This window comes from Clupea harengus, chromosome 11, assembly GCF_900700415.2.
Source record: "Clupea harengus chromosome 11, Ch_v2.0.2, whole genome shotgun sequence".
In the NCBI taxonomy this organism is placed as follows: Eukaryota; Metazoa; Chordata; class Actinopteri; order Clupeiformes; family Clupeidae; genus Clupea; species Clupea harengus.
This window is the reverse complement of record NC_045162.1, coordinates 28006290-28023898: the sequence shown is the minus strand read 5'-3', so window position 1 is coordinate 28023898 and position 17609 is coordinate 28006290. Positions and strand designations below refer to the sequence as shown.

General features: G+C 43.9%; 1 protein-coding gene across 4 annotated transcripts; it reads right to left on the bottom strand.

Annotated features, from left to right (window-relative positions):
* Positions 1-973: 973 nt before the first annotated feature.
* Positions 974-17514, bottom strand: dennd3b (DENN/MADD domain containing 3b). Of its 4 annotated transcripts, none has more exons than XM_042709186.1 (25): positions 14503-17514; positions 13592-13643; positions 13110-13268; positions 12743-13016; positions 12367-12482; positions 11907-12034; positions 11620-11731; positions 11352-11471; positions 10768-10986; positions 10562-10677; positions 10200-10355; positions 9698-9794; positions 9492-9595; positions 9201-9367; positions 8420-8950; positions 7383-7642; positions 7018-7188; positions 6516-6645; positions 6218-6325; positions 5259-5398; positions 4513-4676; positions 3672-3811; positions 2915-3033; positions 1688-1825; positions 974-1461 (listed from the first exon to the last, which is right to left on the bottom strand). In XM_042709186.1, the coding sequence occupies exons 3-25, from the start codon at positions 13191-13193 to the stop codon at positions 1255-1257; spliced, it is 3801 nt and encodes a 1266-aa protein (XP_042565120.1). In that variant the 5' UTR covers positions 13194-13268; positions 13592-13643; positions 14503-17514; the 3' UTR covers positions 974-1254. The 4 variants fall into 4 exon arrangements, with proteins under 4 accessions (XP_042565120.1, XP_042565121.1, XP_031432561.1 ...); XM_042709187.1 differs by lacking the exon at positions 13592-13643 and having other exon boundaries at positions 14503-17242; positions 17301-17514; XM_031576701.2 differs by lacking the exon at positions 13592-13643.
* Positions 17515-17609: the final 95 nt, after the last annotated feature.

Here is a 17609-nt window from a genome sequence, read left to right as displayed (position 1 = left end):
TCCTGTTCCCAGTGTCACCACGGCACTGCATCCTGGGATGATTGCTCCAATATGGCTGACGCACAGTAACCCTGGCCAACCAAGGAGGAACGCCCTTTATGAATGATGTTGAGTGGTCATCAGCTGGTGAACTCAGTGCCTATAGTCTGGTGGTCCTTGAAACTGGCCACTCTCAGGACAAAATGTGATAAATCCTGGGCATGGTGGAAATCTATCAACTGTATCAAAATAACTCACTTGAAATGGCTCAGAACTTAATTCAAATCACATGAGATTGCAGAGGCTGCCATGCCCGGCAGTCGCAGAATTCTACACAGGCCTAGATGTCAACACCCACACAAACTACAAGAGGACTGAGAAGATGTGTATCTTCATTGTTACAGGGCACATCCCCAAACATTCCTTTGTAATAAACACTCACAGACAGGCATACACCAACACACACACACACACACACACACACACACACACACACACACACACACACACACACACACACACACACACACACACACACACACACACACACACACACACACACACGCCAGTAGAACTGTGGGGCAACCTCCCACATCTCCCACTGGGGGCCGAATCGCAGCCATCCTCATGGGCGTTTGGAATGCACTGCATTACAGAAAGCACACAGTTACACACTGTTCAATTGTTTAGATAGCATGGGCCATGACACTGACACAACTACAACAATGATGCTGACGTGATAACGTTGGTCCAAACATTGAGAAGAATATTGAATACTCTTTCTTCAAAATGTGATATTATAATTTTGAGAGAATCATCCAATCAGTTTCAACCAATATCATAGACTATATGAATCATCGCCCACTGCTGTGTTTTATTTAACTTTAAGCTTGTACAAACGGATCCATATCTAAATAATTTTAAATACATTCAGGCTGTAAACAAATCCATTTATTATAAATTACTGATTTAAAATGAAATAAAATAAGAGTAGTACTAGTTATACTTTTTAATTAGGAACAATACAGTAGTAGATGAGATACTATGAAGGCCTCATCATTTGGAGGAGACCTCAACAGGAGTCCAAGTCCATTTGTGGTCATGCAGTCTGACCTTCAGGTGAAATGCTGAGAACCGAGGCATTGGGCTTCCCTTAGCGGAGTGACCCTCATCAGTACAACCGTTTGTGTCCAACAAGAATGTCCAGATGTGTCCCGTGAAACTGCACTGAAGAGAAGCGTTGGGAGGCAGAGCTACTGCTGACTTGTGAGTCTTCTACTCTACTTTCCAGATGGCGATCTTGCCGTCCAGACAGGCGGAGCCACTCAGCACGTAGCGGTCCTCAGCTGAGCAGAGTGCCTGGACACTGTCTGTGTGAGCGAGCAGCTCCTTCTCCACCACAGCCTGGGCCACGTCCACCACAAAGATCTTCCCCACCACCCCACTCTGGTTCTCACTCAAGCTCCGACAGCCAACCCAGATCTGGAGTAATGAAGAAAAAGATCAGTGATCAGTGTTCATCTTTGAACCGCCCCCCCCCCCCTCCCTCCTCCCTGAAATGATAATAAACTCACAGATGCTATTTTAAAGCACAAACTCAATCCTTGCACACGTCATCGTCAAATGATGCTTAAGTGAGTATCATGAACAATAGTTTCTTCACAATCTTTTAGGATCCATGAGGACTTAGTAAGCCAAGCCCACCCACCTGGTTCTTGACCTTGAGCATAGAGGTGACTCCAGCACTGTCAGGCAGCTGTACCCTCTGTGCGGGCTTCTCCAGATTTTCTGAGTGCCACACACACAATTCAGACGAATCCACACGACTGGTCCATATCTGGTCCCTCTGAGTAGACAAGGGCGCAGTGGAACATGTAACAAATCTCATCTCTGCACTATACATACAGCGGGTAAAATAAGTATTGAACACGTCACCATTTTTCTCAGTAAATATATTTTAAAAGGTTCTATTGACATGACATTTTCACCAGATGTTGGTAACAACCCAAGTAATCCATATATGCAAAGAAACCAAAACAAATACTTTCAGAAATGAAGTTATGTGTAATAATGTGATATGACACAGGGAAAATGTATTGAACACATGAAGAAAGGGAGGTGCAAAAAGGCATGGAAAGCCAAGACAACAGCTGAAATCTATCAGTAATTAGAAAGCAATCCGGCCCCTTGTCAGTGCGAAATTAATATCAGCTGGTTCAGTATATAAAAAGTATATATAAAAAGGTGTCTCATTACCAAGGTGTCACACAAGAAACATCTCATGATGGGTAAAAGCAAAAAGCTCTCTCAAGACCTTTGCAACCTTAATGTTGCAAAACATACTGATGGCATTGGTTACGGACGCATTTTCTAAACTTCTAAATGTTCCAGTTAACACTGTTGGGGGGCCATAATCCGGAAGTGGAAAGAACATAATTTCACCATAAACTAAGTAATGCACTCAACCACCAACCGCCACACCATGATGTTCCCACCTCCAAACTGGTGTTTTTAGGGTGATGTGTCCTCCAAACATGGTGTGTATTATGGCATCCAAAAAGTAACATTTTGCTCTCATCTGACCAGACTATATTCTCCCAGTATTTCACAGGCTTGTCCAAATGTTGTGCAGCAAACTTTAAACAAGCTTCAACATGCTTTTTCTTCAACAATGGAGTCTTGCCTGGTGAGCGTGCATACAGGCCATGGCGGTTGAGTGCGTTACTTAGTTTATGGTGAAATGATGTTTCATGTCAATAGCATCTTTGGAAATATATTTACTGAGAAAAATGGTGACGTGTTCAATACTTATTTTACCCGCTGTACATACAGCACACCTCAAAACTGACAGGAGTTTGTTGGGGCTTCCTTGCTAGTAAGAGTGGAAAAGTACTCCTCGAGAACACATTACAGCTATATAGACAATGGCACAAACCTCTAAGTAGACGATGAACCCATTGAAAGGTGAAGGGGGGGTTGTGGGATCCTGGAGCAAGCAGATCTTACGCTGCACTACGCCGGTCTTCCTCAGCTCCATGATGCAGTCATTGGCACCTGTCACACATATTAAAACAAAATTGCTTGTATTACAATATACTATCAATTGCCTCTTAATCCTAATCTATATGATACTAATACCAAGCATGTGAACACAATGTTGTATGATGTTTAAGGTATCAAATGAACAGGACTGGCTTGAAAGAAACAGACATAGACACTAATCAGAATAGTTTCAACTACCATCTGGAGAGTAGTAATTGTAACTCACTGGGTAATAGTACATTTAGGAAGTATCTAAGTTTCAAGTCCCTAAGAAGTGATGTGTGAACTGATTTCACAGCAAAGTAACTTACGAAATCATGATCAGTTTTTTTCCAATTAGGTACTAATGTCTCTCTGAAATGTTGTTCTGCAGATCAGATACTTACAGCACCAGAGTGTTCTGTTGTTCTACAGATCAGATACTCAGAGCACCACAGTTGTTCTGCAGATCAGATACTTACAGCACCAGAGTGTTCAGTTGTTCTGCAGATCAGATACTTACAGCACCAGAGTGTTCTGTTGTTCTGCAGATCAGATACTTACAGCACCAGAGTGTTCTGTTGTTCTGCAGATCAGATACTTACAGCACCAGAGTGTTCAGCAGATCAGATACTTACAGCACCAGAGTGTTCTGCAGATCAGATACTTACAGCACCAGAGTGTTCTGTTGTACAGCTGCATGGAGGTGAGGTTGTGACAGCTCAGATTAAACTGCCTTCTCATCTTCAGGGTAGACACATCCCAGACGATAACCATGCCATCAAGACTGCATGAGTAGGCTAAAGTTGGGCTGTGAGAAGATGATGATTATTACAGTCAGCAACTACTATGGACATTTATATTCACATTGCCAGAGCATGCATATAGCTTTTAAAGCAGTCTTGAATGAACCCCAGTGTAGTGGCATGAACACTCTAGAACAGTGGTTCTTAACCTGGGTTCGATCGAACCCCAGGGGTTCGTTGAGTCACTCTCAGGGGTTCGGCAGGGGTCAAGACACACACAGTATAGCCCGGTTCACACTAGCAATGTCGGGTCGTTTTTATATATACCTATGTTTTGAAGAAATCATATTTTATTTTTCCAATTACGAAGGGTTCGGTGAATGCACTGATGAAGCTCGCAGGGTTCAGTACCTCCAATAAGGTTAAGAACCACTGCTCTAGAAGATGCTAGGCTTGATCCTAGGCTTGCTACACTATTTTTTAGTGGGTCTGAGTCATGTTGGATTGCTGCATGCAATGCATGTGTGATACTGCCCCCTGGTGACTGATAGTGGGGGTGATGCAGCATAGAATAGTTGCAATTGGATTGTTGTATCGCATTAATGATTCTTCGACTTGTTGCATATCAGTTTCAGATAGTGAGGATTTATCATAAACAGTTATGAAAGATTTGCAAACACATATCATCTTCCGTGAATCAGATTGCAAGTGATATTGTGCAGTGCCTTCATTTATTGGCTAAATGGCCTCCGTCCGTGCGAGTCACCTGTGAGATGCATCCTGTCTGTCCTCCAGGACTAAATCTGTGACTTCACCCCGGTGTTCAGTCAACTGCTTGTGACAAGACATGCTGCGCGCGTTGATGATGTAGATGGTGGAATCCCGAGAGCCCATCCATACCTGCTCCTGGTCCAGCCCAAGCATGCAGCTCTGAGGACACCAACAGAAGGGTGATGATGACAGGAGCCACTTTTAATTCTTACATCATGTGAACATACTTTAGTTTGCATCCAGGAAAGTAGGTTCATGTAAATGAAGACTGTACTGTGAGGGTCAGTGTGTTACAACCTCAAAACCAGCTTTATATTATACAGTTACTCCTCTACGCTATTTTTTTTTTAATGGGATTATAATATGCTCAATTAGATTTAAACGCTGCCTCAAATCAAAGACATGAAAAGTCCAAAATGCTGTAAACTATGTGTAACATAACGTTACCACCAGGTGGCAACATTGGAGACTCTTTTTTACAATCAAAACCCTTTCTGAAGCTCAGAAACTCCTTTCCTCCTCTCCTGTCTTTTCATCGGCACTGAAATGTGTTTTCCTCTTCTTCCCGATTACTAAACAGGACATGTTCTCCCGTCCTTGGGTTTATGACCGTCCCTGAAAATGCAGTCGTGCACAGGAGTCTAAATAAAGAATTAGTGAGAGGAGCCACTTCCTCTTTGTAAGGATCGCTGTTGTTGATCACCATGTGTGTTGTGACTGTTGTGTCTGTGAGTGACGAACCAGAGGCAGTGCCCCCACTTGAATGCCGTTCTGCTGCATGGACCAGCTGGCTGCATCAAACACCACCACCCTCCCGTGGCTGAGGGCACACCACAGCTTAGGGTTCCCATCCCCGTCTATGTCAGACTTCTCCAGCTGGCCTGCAGGTGGAACAGGGGAAAAACAGTCCGAAAAACTGGCAGTCCCACGCTTAGTCAGAGAAAATAAACATTCTGGCAAGTTCTTTATCAGTCCTCCTGACCCAAACATAGTTCACTGGCTAAGTGACTTCTTAAGTTGTGCAGTCATAACCCTTTATACAACACTTCATCACGTTATATACAACAGAATCAAGCGCCACTAATGTCAGTATATATAAATACACTGAATAAAGCATAAATGGTCACAATGTAATTCTGTCAGAACTAAATCTCAGGTCGGATGAAGTGCAAAAGGAGCACAATAAACTCATGGACAACAACATGGACACAAACATGCTACGCTCCAGTCAGAGCTGGACAAACACTTTTATTGACATGCTCTGAACCCTGACGGTGGTGTTGAGAGTTAGTCTCTTCAGCATGCCCAGGAACTGGAGATCCACTAAGCAAGGTCCTGGCTCAGTTCCAGGAGTGAATTTGTAGCATTTTGGCCAAGGGGACTCAATGCACCTCTTGTTCCCAGATCAGCTGTGTCACTAATGCAAATTGGTCAATTTTAGCACCGGTCTACATCATGCAAGCATCATGTGACCATCCGGGAAAACAAAAAACTGCCCTGAACAGTCAAAGCCAAGACAAACTCTCCAGGTATCTTCCATGAAACATTCACTCGCATACAAAAATACAAGTATCAAAAAACATCCCCAGGGTGCTGCATTTCAAATGTTGATCCATGGCTGATGTTTTGCTGAGGTTAAGGGCTTCTACACTCCTAAACATGGAATGTATGACACGTCTCAGTCAACACTGTTCCCATACCTGGAGTATAGAGTAACACATCCACTGTTTGCTGGGAAGGCAGATGAAGGGAGGGGTTAATCCTGTGCTTCAGAGTGTCAGAGGTTGTCTTTGGAACAGCCGTTGGCACTGATAGACCATAGTGGGAAAACACACATAATCAAACTGTATTCAGAACATACACGCACACACACACACACACACACACACACACACACAGCCATTCCCCTGCTTATTGGAGGCTGACTACTACATAACACATTCAAATCAACATGCCTCTCTAACAGACCTTGCTGAGGAATGTGGAAAGCATACATACCCTCATGTTTCAGCCTGTCATAATAAGCCAGTTTAGAAGCTGCTAATATGCCTTTCTGTGATTGAAGACAGCCGACCACAGTGTCCATGAGGAGGACGTTAGTGAGGGCCTGTTGCATGTGCTGAGGATCCTGAAAACACATGTGGACATGCATCAAAGACGCACATTCTACAGACATGAGAAGTCTTGACAACTACAACTATTCTTTTTTTGCCATCAGGACTTAAAAAACACCCTGGATGGGCCAACTGTTAGAGCCAGATAACACAGTATGTTCCCTTAAAGAGAGGCAGCGGTGGGGATATCCTGTTAGCCTTAGCTAAACACACAGTATGACCTGTGGTCGGTGTTTTCCACTGGAAGTATCTAAAAGAAACACCAGTCGCTTGCAACTGAGATAGTGTACTGGCTGCAGCCTGGTCAGGGTGAGATCTTCCTCCAAATACATCTGTTTAGAAGAGCCTTCATCAGCCATCGTGAAGTCTACAGAAAGCGAAAATACCTTGTGATCATCGGCCATCTTCCTCCCAGCCCACATCTCTTTAATCATCAGGCTCCACAGGTCACACTCGGACCTGAGGTTGGCCTCAAACACTTCTTTTTTCAGGTTGCTCTTGATCCTCAGTGACGGGATACGCAGAAGCAGGAACTGAGCTGAAGAGATTTTCACTTCCTGTTTTGGAGACAAACATTCTACCATTCTATCATCATAGTCCAACAAAGGGAATTCACTGAATTCAGGGGGATTCACTTTCAGTGACGACAGAGGTCACAGAGACACTCTATGGTTTTTCATTCTCCATTTCCCCATAAGTATTAGGAGAGACAACACTTATGTGGCGACACTAGTGAATGCACAGTACCTACCACTATATCTCTGAACTTAGTGATGTCTACAAATCCTCTCCGTCCATCAGGAAGTAGAAAGAGTCGCTTTTGGGTCATGGCAATCTTGCCTACACCATAGTTAGTCTTCACGGAGCAGGAGATTTTATACACACACTCATTGTTGTCCAGCTGTTCCATCACTTCAGCCGGCAGGTGCACATCCTGAGCCTCAGCTTCCATCTCCTTCCAGAAGGTGTAGAAGACGCGGAACACGTCTGGGTCGACCTCTTTTTGCGGGCCTAAAAAAACACAGAAGTATCCGTTAAGGCTGTTTGGTGAAACAAAAGAACAACCACTTTTCAACTCACCCAGTGTCAAAATGAGTTCACCGAGCCTTCGACGTGTGACATAATGACCTGCAGATTATGTCCCTGAGAGAAGGAAATCTCGCAGAGACACTGCAAAGCCATGCAGGTGGCCACCACTAAGAGGCATGCAGCAACCCAGCACTCCGTGTAACACCTTCCCATGGCGACTATATAGTAAGATTGCCAACAGAAGGATGTAAGCAGGTAAACATACAGCTGTTTAGACCTGGCCAGTTGCACAAAGCAATGGGTGTGGTAGCCTGTGAAACTGCAACGATGTGCTTGCTTACCACCCAGAGTGGAGGGAACGTAAAAGCATGATTTGGAAGCTGTTTGCTCTGCCGGATCCTGATCTTTAACTGTGAAGATGAATGAATGGATGATGACATACAATGTCTGACTTTCTTTTTGTGTACTTGCGAGAGCACTCATTAAGAATCTACCATCACACTGCCCTTTCTAGAGGGCACTCTCATTAAGAATCTACCATCACACTGCCCTTTCTAGAAGGCACTCTCATTAAGAATCTACCATCACACTGCCCTTTCGTTAAACTACACGTAGCTGATAGATTTCAAGACATTGGCAGCTTTTGGACAGGCTTGTAATGCAACAGTATCTCTTGAAGGCCGATCTAAAGATTCAATTGCAACACAACTACTTGCCACTGGCACTAATATGACAGGTAAAAATGTGTTTTTGCCATACCAACACTAAGTGCATCAAACAAGCGATGGATGGTGCCCACATCTCTGACGATACCCGATTCCTGAATGTGCGTGACAAAGTTCTCCAGTGGCATGTGAGTCTTGGGCATCTTAAACTTCTTGACGTGGTCATCGGTGGGCTGGACAGTGACCTCCCCCGTCTCACTACTCTTAACCCTACAGACCAGGCGTTTGAGCTCCGGCCGGCGGTCCACCTGTGCTTGCTCCTCATGCTGGAGCGAGTCCACCAGCGCCCTCACCAGCTCAGCGGGGAAAATCTCTACATCGGTGTGGTTGAGGTTCTGAAAGTCGCTGAGGGCATCCAGCCTGCGGGTACACATTGTGTTGACCACACCACGCAGGTAGTAGTAGCGAGCCAGCAGGGAGGAGTTCTCACGAGGCGTGAAGGAAATGGCTTTGCCCAGCAGCCCAACCAGGTCAGCGTAGTAATCCTGCACATACTTGTAGGACAAATGAGGGTGGAAATCTGGTAGCTGGAATTGCTTGACATGTTTTTGACGGATCTTCAGAGCTGGATAAAAACATAAGATGATTTGGGTCATTGTTCAGTGTACTATTCTCTTCCATCATATTTTATATGACATGACAGAAAAAGAAAATGTCTTTTATACTAGGACTGTTCAATAGCTCCATTCCTAAATGTGCACACAATAAATGAGAATATACGAACAGAAACCATATTGCTACAAACAGAAACAGATTGTGTTTCTCTACCACAGGTGAAAAGAGACCACTGTGCAAGTGAAGTGTGGCGCTCTTACGCGTCTCAGTCACTGAGGTGTGTCTGAGGATGCCCAGGTGCCGCTCCTCCCTGAGGTTGGGCAGACTGGTACCCATCCTCTTGGGAGCACAGTTCTCTGAGCTGCTGCTCCTGCGCATCTCCTTCATGGTGGGTCTACGGAGATTGTCAATCATGACTTTAAGTCTCCTGAGAAAAGTTTAAAGTTCAATGTCAAGTGGGGGAAAAAACTCTGGCAGGGGGGGTTATGAAATTGCTTTATAAAGATTAGCCCCACAATAAGAAAGATGGTGAATGTGTAAACGCTGCCTACTTTTCGGCCTCAGAGCGAGTGCTCTGTTCCATGCGAGTGTAGGCGTCCATCTTACGATTCAACCGATCTTTTAGAAAGATGTGGAAAATATGACTCTCCAACACCTGCAACACGTGAGCAGAGATATGAGTTTTAAGAGACTGAGTGACAGAGTGATTGATTAAACAAACTGAATGAGAGAAGCTGTCTCTAAATTGTGTGTTCACCTCTTTATAAAAGGGCTGGTCCAATGGCTCCCTGGACTTGAGGAACTCCTGACTATTAAAGACTCTGTGCTCATAGTTCAGATGGTCGGCCACACCCCTGAGGAGAGAAGCACTTGGTCATTCAAAATGCATTGTGCTGGATTCATAGAATATTTTTTTATTTGTAATCAACCTTCAATTCCTGATATAAATGTTATATTCGAACAAAGATAAATTGTACATTTCTTATGTAAAGTAGTATTTATTTATTGTTACACCAGGTTCTATTGCTCGTAGCTTGAATATTCTCTCCCTTGTACGTCGCTTTGGACAAAAGCGTCTGCTAAATGACTAAATGTAAAATGTAAATGTAATGTACAAACAAATATTAAGTGTACAAAGATAAAGTGTACAAACTAACATGAGTGATGATCCTTGTCACAGCCTCAGTTTAAATTGTACAACGCCCTGAGCCAATGAGCCACCGCATGCAACACCTTTGTGTCCATCACCAGCCGCTGACCTGAAGATGTTGACGATGAGCTCCAGGCTGATGTTCTGGATCTCCCAGTTGAGGCGCTGCTGCCAGAGACGCCGCTGTGCCCGCAGCTCATTCACTGCAGTGCTGCCGCCCTGCTGGCTGATCTCCAGGTCATAGTGAAGCTGAAGGCCTCTCCTCCTGCACAACACACACAACCACACACACACTCGCTCGCTCATTCCCACCCGCCATCTTTAACACTACTGAGGACCGAGCGGTCTCTCTGCACACATGTCCTCCTCCTGCACAACACACACAACCACACACACACTCGCTCGCTCATTCCCACCCGCCATCTTTAACACTACTGAGGACCGAGCGGTCTCTCCGCACACGTGTCCTACCGGGTCCTGAAGCACTCCGCGGCGGCTGACGGCACAGCTGGGAGGTCACTGAGCTCGGAGCTGGACGAGGACACGGTCCCATCATCGATGTTGATTAAAATCAGGTCATCCGTTTCCTGTAGAACGAACGGGAGAGAACATTACTTTAGGCTTAAGTAGCTCGGTTTAGAAACCTTGAACTAATTAGACCAATTTCAAAGGTTTACCGCAGAAACCTCCTCAAAGTGGCTGAGGTGGCAGCCCATGAGGAAAGCGGTGGGCGCCATGACGAAGTCCAGCATCTGGTGTGGGAGCGTGGGCACCAGCGGGTGCTGCCAGTGCAGGGGGTGGATGTAGAGCATGAAGCACTCCGCCATCACCGTCAGCCGGGCCCAGTCGCTGGAGAAGAACACAATCCGCCGCTCGGCCAGGATGGCTGTGATTATCTGTGATTAAGACAGAAAGAGTCCGAAAAAAACAGGGACTGATAAGTTACTCTTTATTTTAAATTGTGCGTAATTTGAATGGGGCTGGGTAAGTGTCCAAATTAATGTGCACTTCTATTCTGTAGTAATTTCCTTCCAGCAGCACAATAATGGCATACAGTGCATATTAGCAGTACTTCAACATTGGCTGTGCTTAAACACACACACACACACACACACACACACACACACACACACACACACACACACACACACACACACACACTTGGCTTTCCTACTGCAATGTTCTTGTTTAATGGCTTTGCATATTGAAGATTTGGAGGCAAGCTTTTCTGTTTCTGTAGTTATAATGGAGAATGTCAAACCTGTAAAAGTTCCCTTGTTTGAAAGCAGAGAAATGGAAGGTGTAGATCTAGATCCACCACAGGGTGGTGTTTGTCTTCCCTGGAAGGCAGCACAATCACCAGGGGGCTCAGGTTAAACACCTGCCAAAGACAAGATGCCAAAGATATCCTGCTGATCACACATCTTCTTCTGCTGCCACTTTATATTGACGATAAACGTGGTTCCATTCGGAGTTTTCAGAGTTGTTTTTTATTATTATTATTATTATTATTATTATTATTAACCAACCAGATGAAGATCTCCAGGGGGTGGAATGGGCACCAGGGCAAGCTTGGCAGAGAATTCTTTCATACGTTGATCTAAGTCCGTTATCCGACAATGTTTCAGCTGACTCAGAAGACTGCATGTAAGTGGAAGACAAGATACAGTTAGCTGACTTTGATAGACAAGATACAGTTAGCTGACTTTGATAGACAAGATACAGTTAGCTGACTTTGATAGACAAGATACAGTTAGCTGACTTTGGAAGCATTCAAATGAAATGAAAAAAGTGATCATCATCTATTTCATCTCACCATGACAGGCAATCCCTCAAGGCATTGTAGTAGGGGTATTTTGATATTATACACACACCATAGGCTGTGTAGTGCCAAGAAGCCTTAGACCAGAGGCCATTCTGCTGACGAAAGCTCTCCTGAAACAGCTGGGGAAACACAGGAGTTTATTGCCATGTAGCGCCTTCAGTACGAGAAATGTCACAGAAAAAGTCTTCCTCACACCCATTCCCAACACTCAAGACATAATAGTTCTAAGTTGAGAACACTCATTACGCACGGCGATAGTCCAATCTCCTCGTAACAAATAAGTGCATTGTTCCATTTCTGTATTCCTCTACTCCCTTCTCCATGGTCTACTGCAGAGTGTGTGCACAGACTTCAGTGGGGGTGTCACCACACATACCCTGCCCAATGTTTCACTTTTCATGATATGAGGGGACATCTCACAGACACACAAAGAGTGTAAAACGAGCCGCACCTGTACGGGCCTACAGTACTGCAGCACCACTCCGTGGGTTTGATTTCCAAACACATCAGTGAACACGAGGAAATGAAAGCTGGGTTCTTTTGGCTCACTCCAAACAGTCAGACCTCCTAAAAAAAGAAACATACAAGTCACGACCATTGTTCTTCACCACATAAAAAAAAAAGACAGTGAAAAAAGCTTGAGTGCAAATCTGATGTTAGTTCTACATTTATGTAAAGGAAGTATTTGTGCTTGGAGTCATGCTAACCAAGAACACTTGTTTCTTAGTGCAAGAGCAAACTTGATTGTGGTTGTCACTGACTTAGAGTTAACTATATCTCTGCTCAGGACGTTATGCTACTCAATGCTATCACAAAAACAGCGTTACCAGGAAAGCAGAGCTGTGGAAGGCCTACAAGGTCGATGTCGTTAGGGACACTGATGTCTTGCGTAGCTTCATCCCCACCAGGAGAAGAGTCGCCCGGCGGCAGTGCTGGTCTCTCCTTTTTCTTGATGAAGGAGCGTCTACGTTGAACCCTACCGAAAACTGATGGTCCCACAGAGTCTGTGGCTTTCTCCTTTGACACAAAAGGGGGCACGTGGACCTGTAGAACCTCAGCCTCTAATACTGGAAAGTCACTTCTTCTTTCTTGTTGATGCTTCTGGGAAAGCAAAGGGAGGCCTTGTATGAATTCAACCGGGCTCAAATGTTCTAAGATCATATTGTGAAACTGCAGATGTAACTTTGCCTCTACCTGATATGCCTCCTTAAGCTTATCAGTTGTTGCACCCACAACGACACAGGCCACGAGCAGCCCAGGGGGGAGGTGGTCCTCCATCTGAAGCCAGAGTATGTGCTCCTACTCCTCTCTGGGTCACATAATAATGGGCCTGGAGAGCCTTATTGTTGGGCTCTGTGTGAGGACCAAGCAGATATCAGAATGAAACACGACGCAGTGAGGTATGGAACTACAGCATCTGGAGTATATGATCATACGTTCAATGGCAGTTCTCGGTGTAGGCAACAGAAACTTTTCTCAAGGTGCCGACATCTGAGGAGGTGCTCGGTTTCCTTCGGGGTGGGAGGAGGCACCGCCTGCCAGTCCTCTCCAACATGATTTTCAACTAGAACTTGACTCAGAGCTCTCATGTATATGTACTGTACATACGCTATGCCCTTCTATCAGGTTTTCCAGTTGTGACTCCTACGGAGCACATGACCAGACTTTTATCTCACCTGCAAGCAATAACGTCACCAAGGTTTAGCCATGTGACCCAAAACAGCAGAGCTGCAAAAATGGAAGGAGTATTAAAGGACAGTTGAATGAGCAACTTAAACCAGACACCACTGTAGGCACAAGGCTAATTTCCCTCATGCATCCTCTTTCGATATACCAAAATGATTGGAAGTTTTAAGAGACAACCTCATGGAAATCAAATAGGTTAGAATCAGTCTATGTATGTCCTTGCCAAAGGGTGTCCAAGAAGTAAATTGCATTCATGAGTGTTATAAGCAGGACAGATTTAGCTTCCTGTTCAGACCAGGAAAATCGTAAAAGCAACATCTATGCACACTGCTGACTTACACGAACAAAACAGTCTTATTATGACCTCGGAACAGGACATACTTCTTTACTTTACTTCCATTCTTTACTATACTTGAAGTAGTATCACATCAAAAGAAAGCAACAGGTTATCACATGACGGTAGACGATTATTCAATTTTAGTTCTAAATCATGAAGACAACTTTTCTCATTTACATTGCACTCAGCCCTGTCAACATTAACCTTGTGTCTGAAACCACTCTAGCTTATATCCCATTCATAACGCTTTCCTTGATAAATGTGTAGGCTTAAAGTTAACTAAAATAAAGGTAAGCGTGCAAAACAAATCTAATTGTAGAGCCTAAACTAATATAACTGCAGACAATATAGTCGGTAGTTATTTCAGTGTTTCTGAAAACGCTAAAAGTAACTAAAATCTATGGAAAATCCATTACGAAAAAAGGTGAGGTAGTTGTAGGCGAGTGACGGTAGGTGGTTGGTTTTGTACTGGGCTCAGGCAGCACAGCTGTACAGATAAGTTCGCTAATGCAACAAACAAGTTAAACAACTGAAACAAAATGACAACAGGTACAAACGGCCTACCTGGTTTCCACAAATATGTAATTCAACAGAAACATCCCTCTGTGTACATAAACCGAACTAATGACGATGGATTCTGGGAGTTCGCTCTGACTCCCCACCGCTAACAACAGTTTAGTGGTCTGTTCTTGCAGACCACGCGATGTCTGATATCGTCTCTTCCTGCTTATCTTGGACAGTCAGTATAATGTAATTAGGCCCTGACCAAAAAACAAAAGATCCACTCATATCATACAGCACTTGTAAGATTACCACAGTTCTGTATTTTGATTTTAACTTATGAGAAAGGAGTACCTAACATCGAATTGTCTATAATTTGTAAGCTGATAAGAGGACATACATGCCATCTAGTGAGTTGGCCTCCTCACTGACGTTATAGCTTTTGCTTGAGGGTACTGTTTTTTTCTCTCCCCACACCACCGCTTTCGTGTGTAAAAAGGACCCACAATGAACTGCAAAACTCATTTAATAAAAAATAAAAAAAAACTTTCATTTCCAATCGTTTTTCAAAGTATTTTCACAGCAGTACTACACAGCACACATTTGTATAATAACAAATACAAAAAATTGCACACCTCTATTAAATACAAATGATTTGTCCCTTTAAAGATAACGATAGTTATTTTTCTTTTGTACAAAGTTTTGACAGCAGCACAAGGTCTTCAGGTGGGAAATGGTAAAAAAAAAAAAAATTGCTATATTAGGTAGATATTCAACAGTCCTTTCAAAGTATTAAAACCCCATCCTGAGTCATGTCATATTAAAAAAAAAAAAAATACAAAATACAAAATAAAACCCTCCAAGTTTTGCAATGTGAAACCAAACACATCAAAATTGGTCCAAGAGTTCTTACCTTTGTTGATATACCAAAACGATTGAAGAAACAGGTGCATAGACTTTGGAGAGTTTGTGGTCTAAACTATTTGCTTGCTCTAACTAACTAGGCCTATTCTGTATTTATGGATGTCTTACCAACAGGACATACAGACCCTCTCCTGTAGGTCCCGTTTTTTTTGGGATACAGTCTCTCAAGCATTCAGGAGGTCTGAACAAGAGGAGAATACATTCTTGCATCCATGTTTTGATTAGCAAGTCTGAACAAGAAAAGAATGCAAACCTGCATGCATGTATGTTAATATCAAATTTGGTTCAACCAACCAGAAGTACTCTAAAGCTTGGCGTTAAAGAAATCACTGATAAACAGACTTTGTGAAAAATCCTTGATTCTCCACCTTAGGCTTTTTGACATCATGCATAGATGAGAACACCAGAGCTGTTGACTGAAGTGTGGTTGAGTGTTTAAAGATCACTGAGGGCTTGTTTGTGTGGAGCCCTGCAGGCTCTGCCAGTGTGGATCAAACAAACTGTGCAAAGCAATTCACAAATGTATGTTGCCCTGTCTTATTGGCAGTGTTCCTCAAGATGACAAGAGTAAATGGACCGTTAAAATGGCTGAAATGTGTCACAGAAATCATTTTAATCTGAATGAACATAATGCCACAACAGAAGAAAGGACACTTAACAACAAAAGACATGAAGCTGCATTTGACTTGTTGATCCCTCACACAGGTTACACGAGCATACATTTCCTTGTTTTGGTAATGTAATGTCTTTGAGCAAGGATTTCAGAAGTCATTTGGTATGTGACCCTCTCTATTTAACTGAGTATCGGGATTGTTCAGTACCATGCTCAAAACAGGCTGGACAACACAAACTATAGCCCCCCACAGTGAAGGCACTCTTGGTACATTTATGAGGCTTATGGGACCTCATCTGCATTAGTCCATCAGATGCTGGGCCTTTGGCATGGAACGTTTTGCTGACTATAGGCTGCAGGGGTCATCAAACGCATCACAACATTGTTTATGTTAGGCAGTGCATAGTGTTACTTGAGATGCATTGTTTATGTTAGGAAGTGCATTCTGTTACTAGAAATGCATTGTTTATGTTAGGCAGTGCATTCTGTTACTAGAGATGCGTTGTTTATGTTAGGCGGTGCATTCTGTTACTAGAGATGCGTTGTTTGTGTTAGGCGGTGCATAGTGTTACTTGAGATGCATTGTTTATGTTAGGAAGTGCATTCTGTTACTTGAGATGCATCTTCACAAGAAAATGAGAATGTGATTGCGTCGCAGTAGCAGTCGGCCATTGCATACCGTAACCTATCCACTCATGTGGATGCTAACACCTCACCCTATGGAAGAAAGGGTCACACTCTACTACCACCAGCTGGATGAGGAATAAATATCATCGGAAAAGGCACCGAGCAGCGATTCTGTAACACCAATGACCCACTGACATTCTGGCACACACAGGCAGACAACACACACACACTCTGCCATTAAAATAGGCACTGGCTACGGAACCGGAACAATAGCGCACTATTGTTTTACGGAATTACATGGTTTGAATATAATTGATTTGGAATGTTTTTTTCCGTGCCAATAGTAGAGCAATCTACTGCCACGGACGGATTTTGCGTAGTTTTTCTTTCCGTATGGCTTATTCCCATTCCGTAGCATTAGGGGATATCATGTTTGTCAGTGGAATGGGTTAAAAGAACGGTTGCTTCCCCGCTGTGTGGGGAATCGTAGTGCGCTCTTAGTCAATAGGGCACTGCTTGGCACGGCACCTCCGGTCGCTAGCGCTGCCTCCAGGGCGCACCACTCAGGGTCCAACGGCCCCCTGTTGGTGCGCCTCCATGACGTGGTTTAGGGCGCCCCACTCAGGGTCCAACGGCCCCCTGTTGGTGGGCCTCCATGACGTGGTTTAGGGCCCCCCACTCAGGGTCTAATGGCCACCTGTTGGTGCGCCTCCATGACGTGGTTTAGTCAGTGTAGGCCGCATGTTTAGTCAGTAACTCTGACATCATAAATTGATTAAAGTTACTGACCAAGGTCAATTCATTCAAATTGGGCATGATGGGAATCCAACCCGAGTCAACTCCTTGGAAGGCAGCGACACTAACCACTATACCACCAATACACACCAGGGAGCGCAGACTATTAAAGGCCTACTGACCAAGGTTATTATAGTTAACGAAAACTAACGAAAAAACGAAAACGAGGTGTGATTTTTTTTTTCGTTAACTGAAATAAAAATAAAAACGA

Coding starts and splice junctions, on each gene's coding strand:
- dennd3b (XM_042709186.1), bottom strand. CDS start 13,193: ATGGAGGACCACCTCCCCCCTGGGCTGCTCGTGGCCTGTGTCGTTGTG. Junction 10,987..11,351: donor AAACAAGGGAACTTTTACAG/GTTTGACATTCT, acceptor TCTTAATCACAG/ATAATCACAGCCATCCTGGC. Junction 9,795..10,199: donor CTCATCGTCAACATCTTCAG/GTCAGCGGCTGG, acceptor TTCTCTCCTCAG/GGGTGTGGCCGACCATCTGA.